General features: G+C 53.9%; 1 protein-coding gene across 1 annotated transcript; it reads right to left on the bottom strand.

The window, feature by feature from the left end:
- Window positions 1–7,599: 7,599 nt before the first annotated feature.
- B4galnt4 (beta-1,4-N-acetyl-galactosaminyltransferase 4) lies at window positions 7,600–18,651 on the bottom strand. The gene is made up of 20 exons (XM_004638029.2): window positions 18,297–18,651; window positions 15,914–16,017; window positions 15,448–15,543; window positions 15,279–15,374; window positions 15,083–15,173; window positions 14,914–15,014; window positions 14,764–14,831; window positions 12,965–13,043; window positions 12,143–12,209; window positions 11,924–12,058; window positions 11,737–11,846; window positions 11,556–11,656; window positions 11,388–11,488; window positions 10,497–11,319; window positions 9,059–9,342; window positions 8,835–8,988; window positions 8,686–8,758; window positions 8,446–8,599; window positions 8,112–8,238; window positions 7,600–7,932 (listed from the first exon to the last, which is right to left on the bottom strand). Exons 1-20 carry the CDS (start codon window positions 18,445–18,447, stop codon window positions 7,809–7,811), a joined length of 3,039 nt encoding a protein of 1,012 aa, XP_004638086.1. The 5' UTR covers window positions 18,448–18,651; the 3' UTR covers window positions 7,600–7,808.
- Window positions 18,652–22,310: the final 3,659 nt, after the last annotated feature.

The following is a 22,310-nucleotide window of genomic DNA, read 5'->3' as shown; positions in this document are numbered from 1 at the left end:
CATCTCAGAGGCTGCTGCTGCTGGCCGAGTTGTCCTGGGCTCCATCCTGGGCCGCTGGTGTGGGCAGCCTCTTGGCAACTGCATGGAGGGGCATGGAGGGCGGGGTGGGAACAATGCACACCCAGCTCATCCAACCGGTTGCTTCCCTGGGAGACGTGTTTCGTGTGGAAAAATCCTGGGAGACAAGTTTGTGCGGCCCTGACAGCCTGGAGGCACAAGCCTGGCACACATAGGCAGCCTGCCCTCCTCCTGTCCTGGAGCCACCTGGGGTCCTGCAGGGTCCTCCTCCCAGCAGTCCAGGCTGTAAGAGGGTAGGCAAGGCTGGGTGGGGGTTCAGCTGCCCTGAAATACAGGGGTGGGTGTGGCTGGAAAGGGCTACAGAGAGCCTTACTGGCGATGGGATAGGAGGCCCAGGGAACTGGGGCCCACTTCAACATCCTACTGGGTTGCCTTCCCCTGGGCAGTGAGGGTTGTGCGTGCTGGAGTTGTTCCAGGCATCCCTGAGGATTCACAACCAGGCCACACATGCCCCCAGGCCCCAGCCCACAGGCTTGGTCTGGAACCTAGTAAGGTCCTAGAGGGCCTTGGTTGTGGGTACAGGGAGGAGGATGTGCCCATGGCTTTCAGCCTCAGCCTGGGATCTGCATTCTGTGACCAGCCTTCCTTTGTTTTCCCCAGGACAAAGGGTCTTATGGTCAGGAACCATCAAAAAGGACCTGTGGGGAGAGGAGGGCTTCTCATGTTAGGCACCTGGGGCTAGGGAGGGCTCCCCCCAGCACAGGGGAGACAGACTTGGGGCAGTGAAATCAGGGATTCCTTAGGAGGCTGTCACTTCTCACCTCTTGGGGAGGAGGAAGTGGGATGGGAAGGCTTGCCCTGTGGGCACCAGACCTGAGGTGGTCAGGAGCTGTGTGGGTGATGGTGGCCTTCCAAGTAGCAGAGGACTGGGGTCCTAGAGGACAGGGGGAGGACAACAGTAGAATAATTCAAATTTTTTTTTTAAACTCAGGACCCTATGCTTGCCAGTTAGGTGCTTATTCTACTGAGTCTAATTCTGCTTTTTTAAAATTTAATCTTAGACTGGGCGCAGTGGTGCACACCTGTAATTCCAGCTCTTGGGAGGCTGTGAACAGGCAGATCACTTCAAGTCCAATCTAGTAGTGAGACCCTGAACACCCTGTAGACCCTTCCCTAAAATAAAAAAAAATTAACCTTCTATTACATGTTTACAGTACATGTTTACAGTATAATAATGCCATTCAAGTGGGAGGTTGGTACATGGACATAACTGGTCTTCGTTCTCTTTACGCCTTTCCACCTCTTGGTCCCTTCCCATTTGCAGAAGTCCCGTCTCCTTGTTTCCTATTATATCTTTTATTCTGTTCTTTAAATTATTTATACTTTAGGGCTGGTGAGATGGCTCAGTGGTCTAAAGCACCTACTTAGAACAAGCTTAGCAAAGCACAGGGACCGCAGTTCAATCCCCCAGCACCACATGCCAGCCAGCCCCGCCCCCTGGTGGGCTGAGCTGGTCACACACACACACACAAATAAATAAAATTTAAAAAAAAGATTTAAAAAAATTATTTATACTTTGGGTTTCTCATCTGAGAGAAACCATGTGATACCTAGCCTTCAGTGTCTGATTTATTTTACTTAAGGGTTTTTTTATTTTTGTGTGTGTGTGTATATATATTTTTAGGACAGGGTCTACAGGGTCTCACTGTGTAGATCGAACTCCTAGTGATCCTCCTGTTTATAGCCTCCCAAGTGCTGGGATTATGGGTGCATGCCACCATATCCAGTCTCAATTGCCATCTCAGCATGCCCCAGGGGTGGGGCCAGTATGGCAGGCCCAGGGATCAAACTCCTGGCCCCTGCATCTGCTTACGCAGATGCTTTAACCTGCTGAGCTATTTGGCTGGCCCTCACTTAAGATTTTGGCTTCAAGGTACATCTACTTTCCTACAAATGAATCAAATCAATCCTTCTTCTTGGCAGAGTAGAACTCCACTAAGTATAAATGCCACAGTTTCTTTATCTATTCATTTGTTGGTGGATATACAAGCCATTTCCAAGAATCAGCTATTATGAATTGTGCTGCTAGAAGCCTGGGTATGCATGTAGCACCGTAATATGAAGCATTTAACTATGTCAGGAAGAGACCTAGGAGAACAGCTGAGTCAAATGTCTGGTTTTAGTGTTTTGAGGGATGTCCACACTGATTCCAGTAGTGGTTGTGCTATTACACACTTCCCCCAACATGTAAAAGGGTCTCCCACCCCTGACCAGCGTTTGTGGTTATTTAATTTCTTGATGATGGCCATTCTTTCTGTGCTGATATGGAGCCTCAGGGCTCTTTTTTTAATTTTTATTTATTTATTTATTTATTTATTTATTTATTTATTTATGTGTGTGTGTGTGGCCAGCTCAGCCCACCAGGGGGCAGGGCTGGCTGGCATGTGGTGCTGGAGGATTGAACCGCAGTCCCTGGGCTTTGCTAAGCTTATTCTAAGTAGGTGCTTTAGACCACTGAGCCATCTCACCAGCCCTCAGGGCTCTTTTAATTTGCATTTCTCTCACGTCTAGAGATATCAAGCACTTCTTCATGTACTTACTGGGTATGGCCATTTGTACTTTTGCTGAGTATCCATTTCACTTGCCCCCCCCCCCTTTTTTTCCTTTGGAACTGGGGATTGAACTCAAGCCCTTGCACTTGCCAGTGAAGTGCTTATTGCACTGAAACTTTTTTCTTTTAAGACAAGGTATTACTCTGTAATTCAAACTGGCTTAAACTAACTATGTAATCCAGGTTTCCTTCAAATGCACGAGGTCCTCCTGTCTCAGCCTCCAGAGTACTGAGATTACAGGCATGCACCACCATGCCATTCACTTGCCCATGTTTGCATTGGATCTTTTATTTTGGGAGAACTGATGGACTGATGAATGGGACGGGGGTGTGGGGCCAAAGGCTCTGTCTGGTCTCTGCTGGATCCAGCCCTGCCACCTCCCCTATGGAGCCCACCAGATGTCCCCCAGCCCAGTGTTCTGGGCAATAATGTATCTGAGGCGTGGGGTCCCTGCTAGCTCCAAGTGGACTCTGGCTGTGTCCTGGGCCTCTTCACCAGTTGTTGTTGTTTTTTTTTTCTTTTTCACAAATAGGACTTTAGGGGCTGGTGAGATGGCTCAGTGGTCTAAAGCACCTACTTAGAACAAGCTAAGCTCAAGCAAAGCACAGAGACCGCGGTTCAATCCCCCAGCACCACATGCCAGCCCGCCCGCCCGCCCCCTGGTGGGCTGAGCTGGCCACACACTAAATAAGTAAACAAATAAATAATTAAATATTAAAACAAACAAACAAAAAAAAAACAAATAGGACTTTATTTATCACTATTAAAAATCTGGATCTTAATTGGATTCTTGCACTGGTGGTTCATATCCATCAGCTCGTTCAGCTTTAGCTCCAGTCTCATCTCCAGTAGCCTTTCCAGAGCTGCTACCTTCACCATGAAGCTCCATGAGTTTTCCCAATTCAAACTTGGGCTTCTTCAGCACTTTTACTTTTCTGACGAAGACATCATGAAGAGGGTAGATAGACTGGCAAGCCTTTTCTATGTCTTTCCCAATATTGTCTGGAATCAGTTTATTGACCACTTCCTTCAAGTCATTTGTCTGCACCTCCCGGGTCATGATTTCCATCATCTTCTTCCGGACCTGGCGGGCCTGCTGGTGCTGAGCGTAAGAGGTCTTCCGTATCTGATTGTTGCGTTTTTTAGTAAAGCCAACACAGAACAGTTGAAGCAAATAACCACCAGTAGTCTTGACATCAACATGAGCTTCGATCATGGCCTGCCATTTTTTGACCATGGAACACATTTTGTCCCTGGTGAGGTCCATGCCATGGAAGGTAGTCAGGCAGTTTTTGCCCTGAACATCTTCAGTAATTAGCTTGAATTTTCTAAAGGCAACTTCATCATTCTGCAGGTCAGCAAGGCTCACTTCAAACACACGACCTTTGAGCCCATCAGATGCAATTTTGGTTCCTTGGGTTCTGGTGAGGAGTGTTTTTCCAATATTTCTTATGTTGAACATAGCCGGCGCCTTCACATCATACCAGTCTTTTTAATTTTTATTTTTATTTATTTTTATTTTTTAAATTTATTTGTGTGTGTGTGTGTGTGTGTGTGTGTGTGTGTGGCTAGCTCAGCCCACCAGGGGGCGGGGCTGGCTGGCATGTGGTGCTGGGGGATTGAACCGTGGTCCTTGTGCTTTGTTTAGCTTAGCTTGTTCTAAGTAGGTGCTTTAGACCACTGAGCCATCTCACCAGCCCCCATACCAGTCTTTTTTAGAAAATGGATCAGTCACTTTCTTCTTGGCTCCTTTTTTGCCGCCTTTCGTAAGGCGCTTGTTCTTGCCTACTGCCATGGTGCTGCTCAGAGAGCCAAAAGGGTGGAAGTATAACTCACGCGAGAACTTAGGCTTATGGGGCGGACCAGTTCATTGTTTTTAAGCACTGATCTTTTAGAATGTCTCCAGTGCCCTGAGCTGGTCCTGTGTTCCCCAGCACTACCCTCTGCCTGCCCACGATCTGGTGGGCACAGAGGCTTCAAGGAGGAAAGTACGACCAGAAGGGATGCTGGAGCCTGGGCGACACTGGGCTAAGAAGGGCAGGTGGGTGGGGCCTGAGGGTGGGCAGTGCTGAAGGTGACAGAAGTGGAAAGCAGTGTGGCCTCCACTAGTCCACACCAGTGGGCTGCTCCAGGCTGATACCAGCCCCCTGTGTCCTTAATCCCTGCAGTGACTACAGGAGGGTGAGGCGTGGCCACCTCCAGCTCACAGAGGGAGACTAAGGCTCCACAGGCTAAAGGGGTCTCCTGAGCTCACAGAGCAAGTCAGCAGTGGCAGAGAGGGGTGTGGTGGGGGTGGGGTCCGCTCGTGGGGTCCAGGCCACTCCCCCCTCCCCCCACTGCTTCTGCTGGATGAGACTCTGTTGGGTCTTGGCCTTGAAGTGTCTTGGAGCCCTGTGCTGCCCTCCATTGGCAAGCTTCACTGGACGCTCCCAGGAGCTTTCAGGTCCTCAGCTAAGCAGCTGGGCTGACAACGCTCTGGTCTCCTCTCTGCCCCAGGACTGGCAGAGGTTTTGCTGAGTTCCACAGCTGGCTGGGGCTCCCCAGCCCACCCAGGAAGCAGGGCCATCCACCAGGGCCTACCCCTCTCACTTCTTGGTAGGCGTTTCTCACCATTCTGGCTTCGATCTGCTTCAGAAAGGGTTTTCTGCTGTCTGTCTATTACCTATCTATCCATCTTTCCTGTAGCTGCCTGCCTTTCTTTCTACCCTCTCTTTTCCTCCTGTTTCTTTCTCTTTGATCTTGCTATGTAATTCCGGCTGGGCTTGAGCCGGCCTCAAACTTTTTTTTTTTTTTTTTTTTTTTTTTTTTTTTTTTTTTTGTGGAACCTGGGATTGAACTCAGACCCTTGTGCTTAAGCGCTTATTCTACTGAGCCATCTCCCTGGTCCTGCTGGCCTCAAACTTGCAATGATCCTGTTTCAGCCTTCTGATTACAAATGCACACCACTGTGTTTGCCTGTCTTGGCTACTGTATTGGTGATCTGCCATCTCTTTTCATAGGTCACCTTTAGTTCTTTTCCATCTCATTGTGCCTGCTCTCCCCCAAGTTTGTCTCCTGTGTTCCTGTCTGGGCTTCCAACATTCTTCTCAATTCACTAAGGTGGCTGTTAGAAAGGTTTCAGTGTTGCCCCATGTCTTTACCAACTTATCTCTATTGTTTTCATCACTGATCTTTTAGAATGTCCCCAGTGCCAGCTCTGACACCTTGCTCCTGTCCTAGGTGCAGTCATCTCAGGTTTGCTCCTTGGACCACTCTGTGCACAAAGGCAGCCCCCTGGAACTTGTCACTCTTTCTGACTTTATTAGTAATTACTGTTTTCCTTTGCAGCGCTTTTCACCTGCTGACACCAGACATTGCATTTGCTATCTGTCCAGAGTGGTTTCAGCCATCCTAGCACATGACAGGTGCCCAATGGATGGTCACTGAAGGGGACTGACAGCTTGCAACATGGATATGCACACTGCCTGGAACTCTGGCCGGTGACCTCCTGCCTCCAGGTGATTCTTTTTTTTTTTTTTTTTTTTTTTTTCCGGTACTGGGGACTGAAATCACGACCTTGTGCTTGCCAGCTAAGCGCTTATTCTACTAGGCTATCTCCCTGGCCCTCTCCAGGCGATTCTGACAAGTGTATGAGCCTATTGCTTACATTACTCTTCCTGTTTTCTCATCTTTTATCTTTCTTTTGTAGCACATATTCTCAAGTCCAGTGCTACTTCTTTTCCTGTTGTGCAATATCTCAGTTGGGACAGTTGTGAACTAGGTACTCAGGTGAGGTGTAGCATGGGCATGTAGGGCTTTGGATGGTCTGTGGCCGTGGCTGGGCCTGCCATGTTGGTCCTTGTGCCCTGCAGACTTGTGAGCACACATCATGGAGACTTGGTGTCCTGCCAGTAGGGCAGCAGCCAGTGCTCCTTCCCTGTTCCTGCCACTAGGATTCTCTCAGGGCCAGATGGGAGTATTGGGCCCTCTTCCAGCTCCACCTTTCCCTTTCCCTGTGCCCTGGTAAGCTATGACCTGAGGATGACTTCTGAGCCCATCTCCGCAGTGGCTGGGCACTGTGTTGTGCTGCTTCTCACTGACCCTGAGCACATTCATGTCCTGACCCCCAAGCTGCTACTGCTGCCATGGGTGGCAGAAGGGACTTTGTGAGATACTGTGCTGGAATTCGTCTTGTGCCACCTGGGCCATGGACAATAGGGTCCTTGCAGAAGGAGCAGGAGGGAGACAAGTAGATGAAGCAAAGGAGAGACAGAGGCTAAGACAGACAGACACAGAGAGACTAGGATCACATAGTAAGACAGATGGATACAGAGACAGGAGAGAGACAAAGATAAACAGAAACCAGTAGAGAGACAGAGCATCTCTTCCCAGTTGCCACACTGCTGGCTTTGAAGATGAGTTACAAGCCCATTGGTCCTGCCATTGTCCAAAGGAGGTAGTGCTTCTGAATGGTGATTTCAGGACTACTAATCTCCAAGAACCCTAAGTGAACCTGTGTAGTCAAATGCTATGCTCGAGGTCCTTGTTACCCAGCCACTAGGAGCTCATTGGCCTCTCACTAGGACCGGGCCAGTAAAGACTAGGACTCTGATGGGGGCAGCAGCTTAGCACTGCCTGGCTTCAGGATCCGCTTGCCGTCAGCACTCCAGTGATGGCCTAAAACAGTTTGAGGTCTTTCCCTCTAGAGCTGAGGATCACCCTGGTTGGAACTGGGTGCTCTGCTCCTAGTGACCCCTGTCCCCATGCCCCACCCTAGAAGAGGAAGAAGAGCCAAGGCCATGCCTGTAGGAGGAGGCGCAGCACTGATGGAACTGCTGTCTGGGCCCCCAGTACAAGCTGTGACAGGGGCTAGGAGGTGGGGCCAGGGAGGGTTGCAGAGGGAGTGGGCAATATCTGGGGCCACCCAGATAATAAGGCAGAGAGGACAAGTCAGAACTAAAAAAAATATTTCATTTCATTATGAATAAAAAACGGAACAGACAGTACTCTTGGAAATCCTGAAAACAATGTCATCACTACCAAAAATTTCACAGAAATCATCTTGGAGCGTGGGACTGAGGCAGTCTGGCTGGTCCACCGAGAAGGCTGCTTCTGGGTAGGCCACAAGGGCATGGCAGGCCAAGGGGGAGGCACACAGTGGCTGTGCTCCTGGGACCAGGCTGGTGTGACCAGTCACCCTCAGACTGGCTCCTGATGGGTGCCCTTGTGGCTGTGTGTGCCCCACATGCCTCGCTTGGAGTGGTAGTGGTGGTAGAAGTTCCGAAGTCGTAGTCGCTCCACCTCCAGCCCTGCCTGCAGGACCCTGGGGACAGGTGGATGATGTCAGTCTCTCCCAGGGGCTATAGGACCTGGGGGAAGGGCTTCTTGGGATGGGGTAGGTGAGGAGAGGTGGGCAGGGCCCTGAGCGCATGGCCCTGCTTTCTCATACTTATATCCAAGGAGGAAAGGGTGTCTCTTCAGCCTGGGGAGGGGCACAGTCACCTGTCCAGGAGTTCCCAGTCCTCGCCCCCCCACTGGTCTCGGAACTCCTCAGTGTTCATGCCTCCCACGCGGTCGAAGTCTGATTTATAGATCCCGAAGAGGCCGAAGCCATTCACCTCCCAGTAACCTGGTATGTGTGTGAGTATCTTTCAGATGCAGGTCCTGCAAGCACAAGTCCTCCCTGTGTCCCACACCCCACCTTAGAGAAGGATGAGGAAGAACCTCAGAAACCCAGGGCTGGGTCAGGGGTGCGGTGCAGACTGTAGGGTGCTGGGGGATTTGGAAGGACCCTGGGGACTCTAGTCTCTTGGCATTGAGGGTGCTCAAGCGTTACCATGTGGGTTGCGAGGGGAGCTCCCACAGCCTAGGCGCATGACCACCGGGGCGAAGGCCAGTGTGCCCTCCACACAGTGCTTTCGGATGCTGTCCAGGATGCTGGGTGGGAAGTGGATGTGCAGGTCGCAGAGGAAAACGATGCTGCTGGGGTCCTGGAGGCACAACACCTGAGCCTATGCTGTTCAGAAACCCCTCCCTGCAACCCATTTTGCTACCCAAGCCTCCCTGGTCCTCAGACCTCCACAGCATCCACTCCAGCTTGCAGCCCGGCAGAGCGCTCGAAGTTTCCTGTTCTTCTCAGGTACTGATACCTGGGGAGGACAAAGGGCCACTGGCACAGTTCTCACAGCAGGGTAGAAAGCCCCTGCAGTCCTTGCATGCTTTTACCTGGGCAGCCGTGCCTGGCTCAGGGCACGCTCCACGTCCATGTCCTCGCTCTCGAAGTCCACCAAGACGACGCTGAAGTGGGAGTCCCCAGTGTGTGCATGTAGTGAGGCCATGTCCGCCAGAAACTGCACCACCCAGCGTGCCTGGTTCTTAACTGTAGAAGGCGAGGGGTCGGCTGAGCAACCTCGGCCCCCACCAGCCCCGCCGCTTGCCCGCCTGCGCACCTGGCACGATGAAGTGCACGGTGACATCCTGGCGCCAGGCTAGGCGGAGTGGGCGGCAGAGCTCAGGGCGGCCATCCGGGCGCGTAGAGGAGGCGGGTGGAGGCTCAGGGCTCTCTCCTTCCTCGCCCCCAGTGTGCGCACCGCGCAGGCGTAGGAAGACAAACTCCGACAGGCGCAGGCGGCCTCCACCACGCTCCTGCAGCTCTAGCTCCAGGAGGAAGCGGCTGCCACGTGCAGAGTCGCGGCGCTTCTCGACATTCACGATGCGCAGAAGTGCAAAGCGCCTGCAGAGGGGAGCACTGGAGGTCAGCCTAGTCAAGGCAAATGCCTCAGCCCGCTTTCCTTGGACAGAAGTCACGGCTCAGAGTGGCTTCATGAGGCTGGGGCAGGCACACAAGCTGCGGCTGCACACACCCTCCAGACTTCCTACGTTTCACCCAAACCCAGAAGTGTGCTAGGGCAGAGAGATTGCGCAGCAGCCCGGTCCGCTAGGGGACCGTGAGGACTGACTGTCCTTTCTTCGTGGGTACCCTTCGCAGTTGGTTTTCTGTCTTGGGGTGCCTTGACTGCCTCTTGCCTCAAGCTTCCGAGTTTCTCCTCTTAGTCTCTGGGTCCTCTCCTACTCCTCTGGCCTCCTCCAATACCTGGTCCTGGAGGGCAAAAGATCCAGGGCTCCAGGAGTAGGAGGCTGTGGTGGCATCTGGGCCCTTTCTCTTTCCTACCTGCCCTCTACCTCAGCCTGCCCAGTGCTGTTTGCCCTAGAAGCCCACTGGTGTGACCTCTAGGGGTCCAGATTCCCCTCCTCTGACTCTGCACTCCCACCACACTCTCCCCAAGTCATGGACTTTCTGCTCCAAACAATCTGGTTGTTCCTTCAGAACTTGGCACCCAGGTGGGCAAAGGTGGGGCCACAGCAACCACTACCTAGCTGGACAGCCCCGCCTGGCCATAAGACAGAGTCAGGAGACAAGGGCAGGCTTGCCCTGGAGCCATGTGGAGCACAGGGCCTCCCTTGGTCTTGTCACTGAAGGGTCCTGGCCACTGATAGGCTTTTCCCCTCCGCAGCAGCTAGGGAGGGGCCTCCAGCTCCCACCTGGTGGTCACACGTGGCCTCCTGACCCAAATGGGCTTGTGCCTATACAGCTGTCCTTCAAAGGGCTACAACATAGCTAGCTTCTGAGAAATCCCCAGGTAACAAATTAAGTCCCACCCCCAACACAGAGTAGAAAAGCTGGGGCCTGGGACACTAGAGAGGCCAGGGGTCAATGATGGCAGATGGAGGCTTGGGGTGGGGGTGAGGGGTGTAGGGATATGGGAGCAGTGCTTGAGTGGGGTTCACGGAAACCTGGAGGGTGGCGCGTGGGGTTTTAGGGTGCGGCAGCATCCGGAAAGGCCCAAGTCTTACAGAGATAACACTTTCCACCAGACACAGTCCTACCCGCCATGGTGCGCATTGAGCCGCTCCATGTACTGGGCTGCCACGTCCACAGCCTCTGACTCTGGCAGCTGCAGATTTCCCGACACATTGCAGCGCAAGTCGTTCCAATCTGAGCGCAGCATCTCGAAGTCCACGGCACCCACACTGAACGTCCGCTGCCAGTTGATAGCGTCCTCTCTCCAGCGCCCCAGCACACGGCCCGCTGAGTCCTCCTCACTATCCTCTGATTCTGCCTCATCGCCCGGGGCCCGATCCTCCCCCTCCCCCTTGTCCTTGCCCTCGCCCTCTGTGGGCAGCTGCGGCCGGGACATCTGGGATAAGCTCAGGAAGGAGGTCACAGGCTGCAAAGCAGCTGATGAGTTCATGTCTGGTACGTGAGCCTGTGGGTCCCCTGGGCTGGGTGACACTCGGGGCTCTGTATCCCCAGGCCCAGGCCTGTGGAACCTGCGCTGGGGCCGTGGCGCACGCAGCTGAACTTTTGGCAGGGCCCGGGCACGCAGGAGAACACTGGCCAGGGGTGGCCAGACTGGGCTGCGTGGGGATGCCTGGGGTCGGGACCTCACGCGAGTCACGTACACCTTGGCGGGAGACTTGGCATTGTGCGGTGGTGGCGCGCGGCCCAGCAAGAGGGGCAGGGGGTGTGAGGCCCAGTGCAGCCCACGAGAGCGGCGCGGTGGAGAAGCGTGGGAGGCAAGGGGCTCTGCCTTGCGCTCAGTGGAGGCCGCCAGTACAGGAGAACTGCGAGAACTGTGTCTGTTCCTTGACGTGACCGCCTTGGTGGGGTCCAGACTGTCCAGTGGTTCATCCTCGTCATCCAGGAAATCTGTGGCCAGCAAGGGTGAGTGAGCACCCCAGGTGCGGGTGGGGGGTGGGTGGGGGGGGTAGGCTCACCATCCGGGTTGAGGAACAGGAAGGCACGGCGCTGCACCTCCTCCTCTTCCTCTTCTTCCCCTTCTCGCCTGTCCATCTTCATGTATTTGTAGAAGCCAAACCTAGGGTAGCAGCACTTCAGAGGTCAGCCCCACTGAGGCCGCACCCCAGGCCCGAGCACTCACCTACCTTTCCAGATACAGGGGAGATTCGCGGTAGAAGCACTTGTTTTCTGTCTCCATGTGAGTGAGGCGGGTGTAGTCATTGGGGTACACAAAGGACAGGTACACCTGGGGTCAAGGAGAGGGCTCAGGATCTCCAAGGAGGCAAGAGTGCCTGGAGTGTGTGGGGCTCTGGTCTGGGTACTCACAAACTGTAGGCCCTGATATCTTGCGATGGGGAAGTCCTTGAGAACATAGGTGGGCGCATAGGTGCAAGGCTCCAGCACACTCTCCAGGTTCGAGGGCTCCATCCGGGGTGCTATGGGAAGGGGGGGCAGTCACCAGTCAGCCTGGTGCAGCTACAGCCCGCCCTTCTGCCCCTGGGCAAAGGCTTACTAAGGAAGAAGCTGTCCCTGGGGTCTGGCCGTAGCATGTCTGCACTGGGCTCCTCCGCTGGCAGGTGGCCCCCAGTGTGACTGGCTGGAGATTGGGGCACATGGGCAACGTGGTCCATCTTCAGGGCTGACTCATCTGCCAATAGTGCAAGGTTGAGCCAGGTCCTCTTCCCACCCAGCTGAGCCACCCCAACCACCACCTCCCACATGCCCTGTGCACCTGTGTACAGGGAGATGTGCGCAGAGCCGATGACTTCAAATTTAAGGCCTGGCAGGTAAGCGCGCCACTGGGGTGGGACAGGAAAGAGGCTGAGATGGGAAGAGGGGTCTTCTACTCCCTGGCTTTGCATCATTGGCCCCCTGAGGTCACTGCTGGCCTCACAGGGGTCAAACCCAGGGCCTATACCAGGCCTCTGCCTGGCCCATCCTCAGCTGCTCTTCTAATCTCCTTTGAAGACGCCATCCCTCTCTGTCCCAAATGGGGATTCCTTGGGCTGACTCTCGCCCTTCTGTTCCCAGCTCTTCCTGGGTTCTCTTTCCAACCTGCTTGGCTTCCCCAGGATCACTTCAGACCGTGCATATCCAGCACAGTGAGCTGGGTGACACCACACATGCCTACCCATGGGACCTCCTATGGACCTGGGGTTGAGCACACCCCTACCCCATCCTGGTTATGGTTCCTGGACCCCACCTCCACCCCAGCCATCTCTGGCCCTCTCAGTCTTGCTGTAAAAACCCCTCCCACCTCCAACCTGCTCATCCTCCTTCAGAGGCTCTTCCTGTCATGGGTTTTCCTGGATCACAAACCCCACTGGCTCATTCTCAGGACAGTCTGCTTGGTCCAGTACCCCGTATCTGGCTGCTGGATCCCTTGGGGTCTGGAATTAATACTTTGCACTTCCCACTCCCAATTCTACTCCTCTGCCTCCTGATAGAACATCACGCATTGGTGAGGCCCAGACCTGGAGCCCCTTTGGAGAGAGGACCACTGCTGTCCTGGGCAAGGTGGGAAGTGGTTGGGGAGGTGAGGGGCAGCACTCACAGCCACTTCCACATGGTCTGAGCCCCGGTCATCCTGCTTGTGAAGCAGCTCAAAGTAGTACCTCCTGGAGGCCATAAGCCTGTGGAGAGAAGGCAGGGCTGTGTCCTTTTGTGCAGGAACTGTGAACAAATGGAGGGCCCTGGGATGAGTAGCACTCCCAGGCCTTCTGTCTTGTCCCTCAGGGACAGTGGGCTGGCCAGGATGGTGCTGGTGCTGTGTGTGGTAGTGTACAGAGGATGAGGAGATACCACTGGCCTCATTCTCACAGGCCAGCACACATGTGCATATACACATGAATGCTGGTGCATACATGTCATTCACACATACCAGCACACAGGTGCACACATATAAATGCTTGTATACACACTCCAGCCACATGCACTGAGTGTACAAATACCAGTCACTCACATACCAAGTGTGCACACATAAGTGCTTACACACACAACAGCCATACCCAACAATGTATGTGAAAACAAGTGCTTGTAAGCACCACTAACATACCAACATGCATGCATACACATATGCTGGTGCAAACAACACAGTCACACACCAACACATATACATACAGGTTAATGTTTACATACATACCACAGCCACATACACCCCAACATATGTGCATACAAGTGCTTTACACACACCCTTGTCACACACACCAACACATATGCATATGCACGAATGCTTTTTTATTTTTATTTTTTGTATTTTTAGGGAAGGGTCAATAGGGTGTTGAGGGTCTCACTATTAGATTGGACTTGTAGTGATCCGTGTGTTTACAGCCTCCCAAAAGCTGGAATTACAGGCGTGTACCACCACACCCAGTCTCAACTGCTGTCTCAGCATGCCCTGGGGGCGGGGCTGGCACAGCAGGCCGAGGGATTGAACCCCCAGCCCCTGCACCTGCTTGCAGGTGCTTCAATTCGCTGAGCTATTTGGTTGGCCCTTGCATGAACCCTTATTCATGCCTGTCACTCACATACACATGAATGCTTGGACACACACAAGCTATATAGACCAATACATGTGCACACAAGTGCTTGTCTATACATCAGTCATACACCAACACACACATGCATACACACATGAATGTATACATCACACAAGCAACATGTACATACCTCATTCACACATACCAATACTTACATTGTGCATACGCATGAATGTTTATACACACCCATCACTCACATACCAATACATATGAACACACATGTATGAATGCTTGTACATAACCCAGTTACTCATATATACCAACAAGTGTGCATGCACACAAATGCTTATATACACTCAGTCACACATAGACCAACACATGTATGCATACATACATGAATACTTATACACACCTGTTATGGTTTGTGTCTAGTTGTTCCCCCAAAGCTTCATGCAGTCATGGGGCAGCTTCTACAGTTTGTGATTAATTCTTGGTCCAATGCGGGGATTATGGGTGTGAGTGCTATCCCTGCCCTGGGGTGGGTAATCTGCATTACAATGTAAGGAGGGGAGAGAGGCTGGCCTCTGCCACTGCTGCCACCGCTGCCACTGCTGCCACCACTGCCACTGCTCCTCCCTTTCCCCTTTACTCTTTGTTGTTTTCCACCACCATGAACAGCTGCTCTTTGCCTGTGTACTCTGCCTTGGAACCAGCACAGTATGGACTGAAACCTCCACTAACTGTGAGCTAAATAAACCTTTTCTTCCTTAATTTTGGGTGTCAGGTATTTTGTCCCAGCAACAGAGAAGAGTAACCAAGACAACACCCCAATCACACCAACACATGTATGCTTGTACCTCCTGTGGTCACTCACCGTCTGGGCTTGGACACCTGGGAGCTGAACTTGGTGAATTCTCCAGGTGCTGTCCACTCGGAGCCAGTCTGGGGGTGACACAGCAGGGTTGTGGTGTACACCTCCTCCTGGGGGCACCCAGGGAGGGCAGGGCCTGGGGTGGACAGGTACCTTGCCCACGAAGGCCACAAGCTGGGCAGCTGCTGGGCTCTCATCTGGGCTCAGCCAGAACTCAGAGTTGTCATCTGAAGCCACCGAGAACTGGACATCTCCTAATCCATAGGCCAAGATCAGGGCCAAGCTTGTCCCCCACCCCCCACACCCACACCGGACCTCACACCATCTCTTGTCGGGTGGATGTAGCCAAAGATCCGGAGCCCGTAGTTCTTCCACCTGGGGGACACAGCCAGCTTCTTCACAGTGGTGCGGGTCTAGGGGCAGGGAGTGCTGGTCAGCAATACTGCACAGCTCTGTCCACCTACCATCTACTGCCCAAGAGCACTCACATGGGGGAACAGTGAGAAGTGAGCACTCACGTGGGGGAACAGTGGGAAGTGCAGGTTCCTTCTCAGGTGGCCCACGGCGCCCCCACACCAGTCCTCAAACACGTGCAGGTTCACTTGTCCCTTGTACTGCAGGTAGAAGGGCTTCAGCCACAGCACAGCTGGCCCTACCTCCCAGCCCTTCCAGGCCCATGGAGCTCACCTCCTCCCGCCATGTGGGCACCTGATGGGTGAGGTTCAGCGGGGCTGGCTTTCTCACCCCCACAGGAAACTGCTCATCTGCATCCTGACCTTCAGGCTACAGGACAGAGAGGGCAGGGAGGGGTCCTCCAGCCACACACACTTTGCCCAGGCACCAGAAGGGCGGTTCTTTTTTTTTTTTTTGCAGAACCGGGGATTAAACTCAGGCCCTTGCGCTTGCCAGGGAAGCGCTTATTCCACTGAGCCATCTCCCCGGCTTCTGCCCAGGCACCAGAGATAGCTTTCCAACCCCTGTCACACATCTGGCCATGTGGCCCTAGTACCCCCCATACCCAAGGCTGTGTCATACCTGCCTAGCAGACATGTGGCCACCCAATGACACACCAGTGACTTGAACCTCCACACTGGATTATGTCCACACAAGTGGCTTTGTGCACACACCAGCTTCTCTCATGGCCTCTACTCACCGCCTGTTCCTCCTCACGACTCTCACTGGAGTCTGCCACCCTCTGCATGGATGGTACCACCCGGACACCCCGAGCATCTGTCACACTGGTCAGCTTCTCACCATCTGTAGGGGGCATGTGAGGTGTATGTGGCACAGAACCTCTCTGAGCTAGGATCCCTGCTTGGTGTCTTCAGTTGGAGCAGGAATCCCCTTCCACACGGCCAGAGCAGGCAGGAAGGCTGTGCTGTCTCCTGCGTGCCATGTCTGCTCCTTCATGGCACATGATGCCCTACCCTCACCTGGCCCCTGTTTACTTTGGTCCACCTACAATCCACCTCAGGACAGCCTGGGCAGGAGCCTCCACTAGCACTTCCCACCCTCTAGCTGGTGCAGGGGTGCAGAGCTGTGCACAAACAGACTGCGTGTACATCACAGGCCAGAGTGTACTTGTATGCACAGGAAACAGGCCAGTGTGTATCCATGTGCACTTGTCACAGGTCAGCATGTATCCATACAACAGGCCAGTTTATACCTGTGTGCAGATGCAATAGACCTGTGTGCAAGTGTGTGCACATGTAACAGGGTAGCATGCATGTGCAACAGGCCAGCATACATCTGTGTGCATATGCAACAGGTTAGTGTGGATTGATGTATACATACAGACATGCCAGTATGTATCTGTATGCACATGAATAGTCCCCTGGGAGTCCTCACCCAGTAGCTCCACCTCAGGAAGAACTCAGGACTGTCTGTTACCTGAAGCACCTTTCTCGTGTTCTGCCTTCCTCACTAGATTTGAGAATTTGGGATTAGCACAGTAAGTATCCTGGTGGTCAGGATGGCCAGCACTGTCACCATGGATTAAGCTAGGCCTGGTTCATGGCACCTGTGCCACCTGGACCAGCCTGGGCAGAGGAGAGAAGGGCATACAGTCCTGCCTGTTAGAGGACCTGGCACCCAGGTAGCTCTGAAGCAAGACTATTCTCTGTTCACCTCCATAGCCAGCCTTCTCTCCAAGAACCCCTCCTAGGTATCTTCCCTAAACTATGAACTTCAGCGTGCTACTGTGTGCCTGGAGGTGTCCATGCCTTTGGATGTGAGCATCTGAAAGGGGAGGCTTCATTTTATCCCATCTCTGTCCCCCCTGGTGCTCTCACCCAGGAGCCCTTGTGCTTCTAGGCCAAGCCTTGCATGCCTGCCTGTCCTTCCACAGACCTCAGGAGTGAGAATCCTGCACAGGCCCAGCTAAGAATAAATTGGCCAGGGGCTCTTCTCTGGGGATAGGGGCTACCTAGGGCCTTCTGGCCTTTGAGACCCTAGGTCCTTCCGTCACTCGCCCTGCACACAACCCCACAGACTGGCCAGATGCCCATAACCCATGCTAAGTCCAGGCATCAGGGGTGATGGGGCCTCAGCAGCAGGGTCCTAGTAAGGCTCTGCTCTGCCTTCCTGTGGGGAGCTCTGCTTGCACAGGCTGCTGGACTCCATCCTGACAGATGGGTAGGCTTTGGGCCTGTTCAGCTGCTCAGTGGCTTGGCAGCTTGGTCTGTGTGTAAGGCTGGTGCCCATCCCAACTCAGAGCCCAGCATGTGGGACTGGTGCCTGCTCTGGGCCTGGCCCTTGGCAGCTGTGACTTTCTAGGACCTAGAACAGCACCTGCTGGCTAAGGAGCCAGGACCAGTGACCAGCTTCTCTGCTGTTCCAAGTGAGAGTTGAGGGGTCCACGCTCTGGAAGTAGGCTCCTGTGTCTCCACCCTCTCCTGCTAGACTCAGTCTCTTTGTTCATGGGGAGGCCTGTGACTGCAGGGAAAATAGCAGTGACTGATGCTCCCAACTTAGGATGCTGATGACAGCTGGGGTGGTAGGGGCTGCTTTTAGGGGTGGCCCAGGGCCAGGGTCTCTGGAATGTGTGGCAGCCCTGAGATGTAAGCACTAGGGAAGAGTCTGGCAATCTGGGAGCCAAGTGTGTGGGCACATCAGGAGGAGCAGGAGTACAGCACCGGGCTCCGGCCCTACGCGGGTGTTCTCCGGAGGATCAATGCTGGTGGCCTGTCCTCACACTCTCAGGACACCTGCTTCCCTGTCTGCCTTTTCACCAGGCAAGGCCTCCTGCAAGCTCCGCCCAAAAGTGTGTGTCAAAGGTCGGCGTTTCAGAGCCTCCCGGCTTTTGCCCACAAGGGTTGCTTTGTTTGTGGGGCCCCTCTAGGGTGTGCGCCGGCACGGACAGCACTGGCCGCTCACCGGGTACCCGGGCCCGCGCGAAGCATCTGGCTGTGCTGAGACCTCGGTGGCTGCGCCCCCTACCCATCTCCGGGACTGAGGCCCGCCAAAGTCAGGCGGGCAGGGTCTGCTCAGGCCCACACCTCGTGCCCGCCCGGGTCCAGCCGTGCCCTTCCCCCTACCTCGCGCGTGGCCTTGCCGCTGGCGCATCGCGCGGCCCTGGCGTGCCAGGCTCAGGTGCACGTAGGTGAGCCACGCCGCGCAGGTGAGCAGGAGCAGCAGCAGCAGCAGCTTCATCCGCTTGCGGACCTTCTTCACTGGGAACCACGGCATCGCGCCGCGCTCAGGACCGTCGCCACATCCCCGCCGCGCTCAGCGCCTTCGGCCCCGCAAGGCCCTTTGTCCGTCGTGCCAGCCACCGCCGCGACCCTGCGTCCCGCCGCAGCCCCGGTGGGCAGCGGGAGCGTCTCCTCGGCGCCCCCGCCCGGTCGCCCCTCCCGGGCGCCCGCTGCTAGCGCCTGGGCCGCGGCGGGACCGAGCGGCACGCGCCGTGCAGCTGCTCACAGCGCGGCCGCTCGGCCTATAGGGCGTGGCTGGCGCCAGCGGGGCCAATGGGAGGCGGGGGAGGGGCTTTCGGGGACCCCGCCCCCGACGCAGTAGCCACCTGGGCCCTAGGGACTCTCTAATGGGGGTCCGGGAATCGGACGGACGGTGACAACAAGCGATCTGGGCCTGGAGCCTCGCGATGACGGAGGGAGGCTGCCACCCTGCTCTGGGGTCTCAGGAAACCTGGAAACAGGCCAGAAAGAGTAGGGCAAAGTAGGGCATGTGCACTTGGGGCAGGTGGAGCCAGAGGGGTCAGGATGGGCGGGTGCAAGCCAGGCGGAGGACGCCCCAGGAGAGCCGGAGTCGGGGCAGCAGAAGGCTGTGACTCAGGGCCTCGACCATGGGGCGTGAGGAGTGGGCAGGAGGGCTCAGCTGCCCTCACCTGCTGGACTTGACTGTGACCTGCCGGACTGGAGGTGTGGACATGACTCGCTCTCAGCTGGCTACTGCACTGCCCACTTCAGCCGGCTGCCAGCCTGCTGTCCCGTCCCCCCCCCCCCCCCCCGCCCCAGTCTGTCTCCGTGTCTGTGTCTCTGCCACCTCAAGGTTTAGCTCTTCCACAGGTTCCATGCGGGTGGAGCACAGAGCCCGGGTTCTCTCCACGGTGTCTTGGCTCTGGTGTTAGGACAGGGATATGGGACTCTGGGCCCTAGTTATTTGAAGGCTCCACACTCTGGAGTTAGTGTACCTTGGTGGGGATAGGATAGCAGGGTGACCTTGGTCTTGGGGACGGGTGATGCCTATGTCTTTCCTAGGCTGTCACAAGTAACCCAGGTTTGGGGGCAAGGAGGCATGGCCTCACCTGGTACTGGGAAGTTTTCCGAGAGGCTCCTTTTTGTACTGACACTGCCCCACCAACCCCACTGACCTCATTTGGGACACAAAGTCGAGTTGGTCACTTGCTGCTGTGCTCTTACCTTTAGACTTTTCCCACCCATCACCTGTTCTACTTTCATCAAAACACTCCCCTTTCTGAAGTTAGGGTGTCTTCATGTTTGTGAAATGTACTTTGATACTTCTGTGTGGCAATGGGGACCCCAGATGTAACAGAATTTGGCTGAGACATTACCTAGCTTTTCATGGGCCACAGCCAGTAGGACACAGCTGTGGACAAGGCACAAGAGGGCCTTCCTTTCATGGAGTTCAGGTTTGCTCGGGGAGGGATAGACAAGTGACCACATAGTACTTGTGGGTGCAGAGGAGATGGGGTGATGGTGCAGGACAGCTACTCTTCCTGTGGTGATGTCTGATCGGACAGCAAATGTTTCAGTGTTCAGAAGCAAACATTTGCAAGCAGGTCCTAGGAGAGAAATGTTCTGGGCCCTGTGGCCTTCAAGGGTCACCAGCTGAGGGATTTGTTGTGTTCTTCTGGCAGGTGAGATAAAAGGCTGGAGGTGGGGTTGTGGGAGGAAGCCTGCATACCCCTCTGCCTTCTGTTACAGTCAGCTGGGATGGCCTTTTGGAGAGTAATGATTGCAAGATTTGTCCAGCTCCCACCGCAGATGGAAGGGTCTCTACCCGGCCACAGGGGCAATAGAATAATCCCCAGGGCTGTGTCCTGGCAACACTCATGCACTCTTGTTTTTAAACCATGTTTAACTGTCAAATGTTAAAAGGAAAACCAGGCTTTCTTCTATATGATGTAACTCTCTCATCCAACACCAGGTGTCTCCTCCTCCTCCTCCTCTTCCTCCTCCTCCTCCTTCTTTTCATTTTATGTATTTGATACAGGGTCTCACTAAGCAGTTTGGACTTGCGGCGATCCTTCTGTTTGCAGCCTCCGGAGTGCTGGGATTACAGGCTTGCACTACCACACCTGGACTCGGTCACCAGCTCAGCATGCCCTGGGGGTAGGGCCGGAGTGGCATGCAGGACCAGAGATTGAACCCTGGTCCCTGCACTTGCCAAAGCAGACGCTTAATCCACTGAGCTATCTTGCTGGCCCCAGGTGTGTTTTCAGAATTTAGTCTAGAGTCACTTTTACCCACCTTTGGGTGGTACTCCTGTAGCTGTCTTTTCTCCTTGAGAGTGTTTGGGAGTCAGCACAAACAGTGATACACACTAGCTGTTGGGAGGACATTTACTTTAGGTTGGGGGCATAGGAAAGGGGAAAGGATTGATTAGCCCAGGAGGGTCAGCAAGAGACTGTCATTGTCAGCCTGCAGTCACAGGCTGCAACTGCGTTCACCACAGCCCTCCTCTACGAAGCATTGTACCTCCTGGCCCTCAGCCAGCACCACAGTGGCCCCACTGCAATTCTTTACCAGTGGGGTGACCCAACCTTTATTCTAGAGGTGGTCTGTGCTGCAGCAGGTGTCTCAGAGTTTAGAACCTCTGGAGTACAGGCTTACAGGAATAGGAAGCAAAAAATTCACTAACAGACTATTAGGAGTGATAACAATCAAGAAAACATTGTCATTTCTGTTGCCTGATCCCTAGATCTGGGAATTCTGGCCTTGGAAAACCAGAGATTCAACACTGATTCACATCACTTGACACATATGGGGCAGGTACCCAGTCCCACGGTCTTGCTACACAGATGGAGCCAAAACTGTTCAAAGGCAATCTTGGACATGGGTGAGACATGAGCTCCTTGGACAGATGTGCAGTGGAGAAAATACTGTGAGGGCAGAAGAGTGCTGTCTGTAAAGTTCCAAGAGCGGGAGGCCACTGTGGAAAGGTAAAATGCCTTGCTGTGTGGAAGGCTGTGGGGGGAACAGTGCTGTATGGAAGACCATGAGAGTGGCACACCCCTGCAAAGCCAGCACTTGAGAAGCTGAAGCGGGAGGACGGCTGTGAATGTGAGGCTGGCCCGGATTACACAATGAGTTCATGGTAGCCTGAACTACATAGTGAGCCCCCATCCAAAACAACAACAACAACAATAAAACCATGAGGATGGAGTATGCTGTGTGGAAGAAAGTGAAGGTGAAAGACTGAGGGTGGAATACTGTGTCGTGTGTAGGGTGTGCTGGGTAGAAGACTATAATTTGTGGAAGACTGTGAGGGTGAGACAGTGTGCCGTGTGGAAGACAGAGCTAAGCACCTTCTCATGTGGAAGACTCAGAGTGGAGCTCCATGCTGTGTGGATTATTGGGAGTGCAAAATCCTTGCTATGTGGAAGATCATGAGGGTAAAAGACATTGCTGTGTGGAAGACCGTGAAAGTGGAACGCCTTGCTGGCTTAAGACTGGGTTGGTGTGAAAGGCTATGAGGGAGAAAACCTTTCTCTGGGGAAGAATGTGCTGTGTGTAGTCAGGAGGGTTGAACACCTTTCTGTATAGCAGACCATGAGCATGAAGCACCTAGCTATATAGAATGAGACTTGAGGCATGATGTTTGCTGATTTTAACTATTCCGTTACAGATTTTTCTACCATTAGCTGTCAATTGTTGAGGGAGAAATTTATTTAGAAATTTGTTTAGAAATTTTTATTTTTATTTATTTTATTTATTTTTATTTTTTTGTGGGAACAGGGTTTGAACTCAGGCCCCTGCACTTGCCAGAGAAGTGCTTATTCTACTGAGCCATCTCCCAGGCCTTGAAATTTTTAGTAATATTTGTGGATCTATGATTTCCTCTTCAATTTC

The sequence above is a fragment of the Octodon degus genome, unplaced genomic scaffold (genome assembly GCF_000260255.1).
Source record: "Octodon degus isolate 3935 unplaced genomic scaffold, OctDeg1.0 scaffold00093, whole genome shotgun sequence".
In the NCBI taxonomy this organism is placed as follows: domain Eukaryota; kingdom Metazoa; phylum Chordata; class Mammalia; order Rodentia; family Octodontidae; genus Octodon; species Octodon degus.
This window is presented reverse-complemented; position numbering and strand designations above follow the sequence as displayed.

Coding starts and splice junctions, on each gene's coding strand:
- B4galnt4 (XM_004638029.2), bottom strand. CDS start 18,447: ATGCCGTGGTTCCCAGTGAAGAAGGTCCGCAAGCGGATGAAGCTGCTG. Junction 16,018..18,296: donor GCGGCAAGGCCACGCGCGAG/GTAGGGGGAAGG, acceptor TGCCCCCTACAG/ATGGTGAGAAGCTGACCAGT. Junction 15,375..15,447: donor TGCCCACATGGCGGGAGGAG/GTGAGCTCCATG, acceptor TTCTACCTGCAG/TACAAGGGACAAGTGAACCT.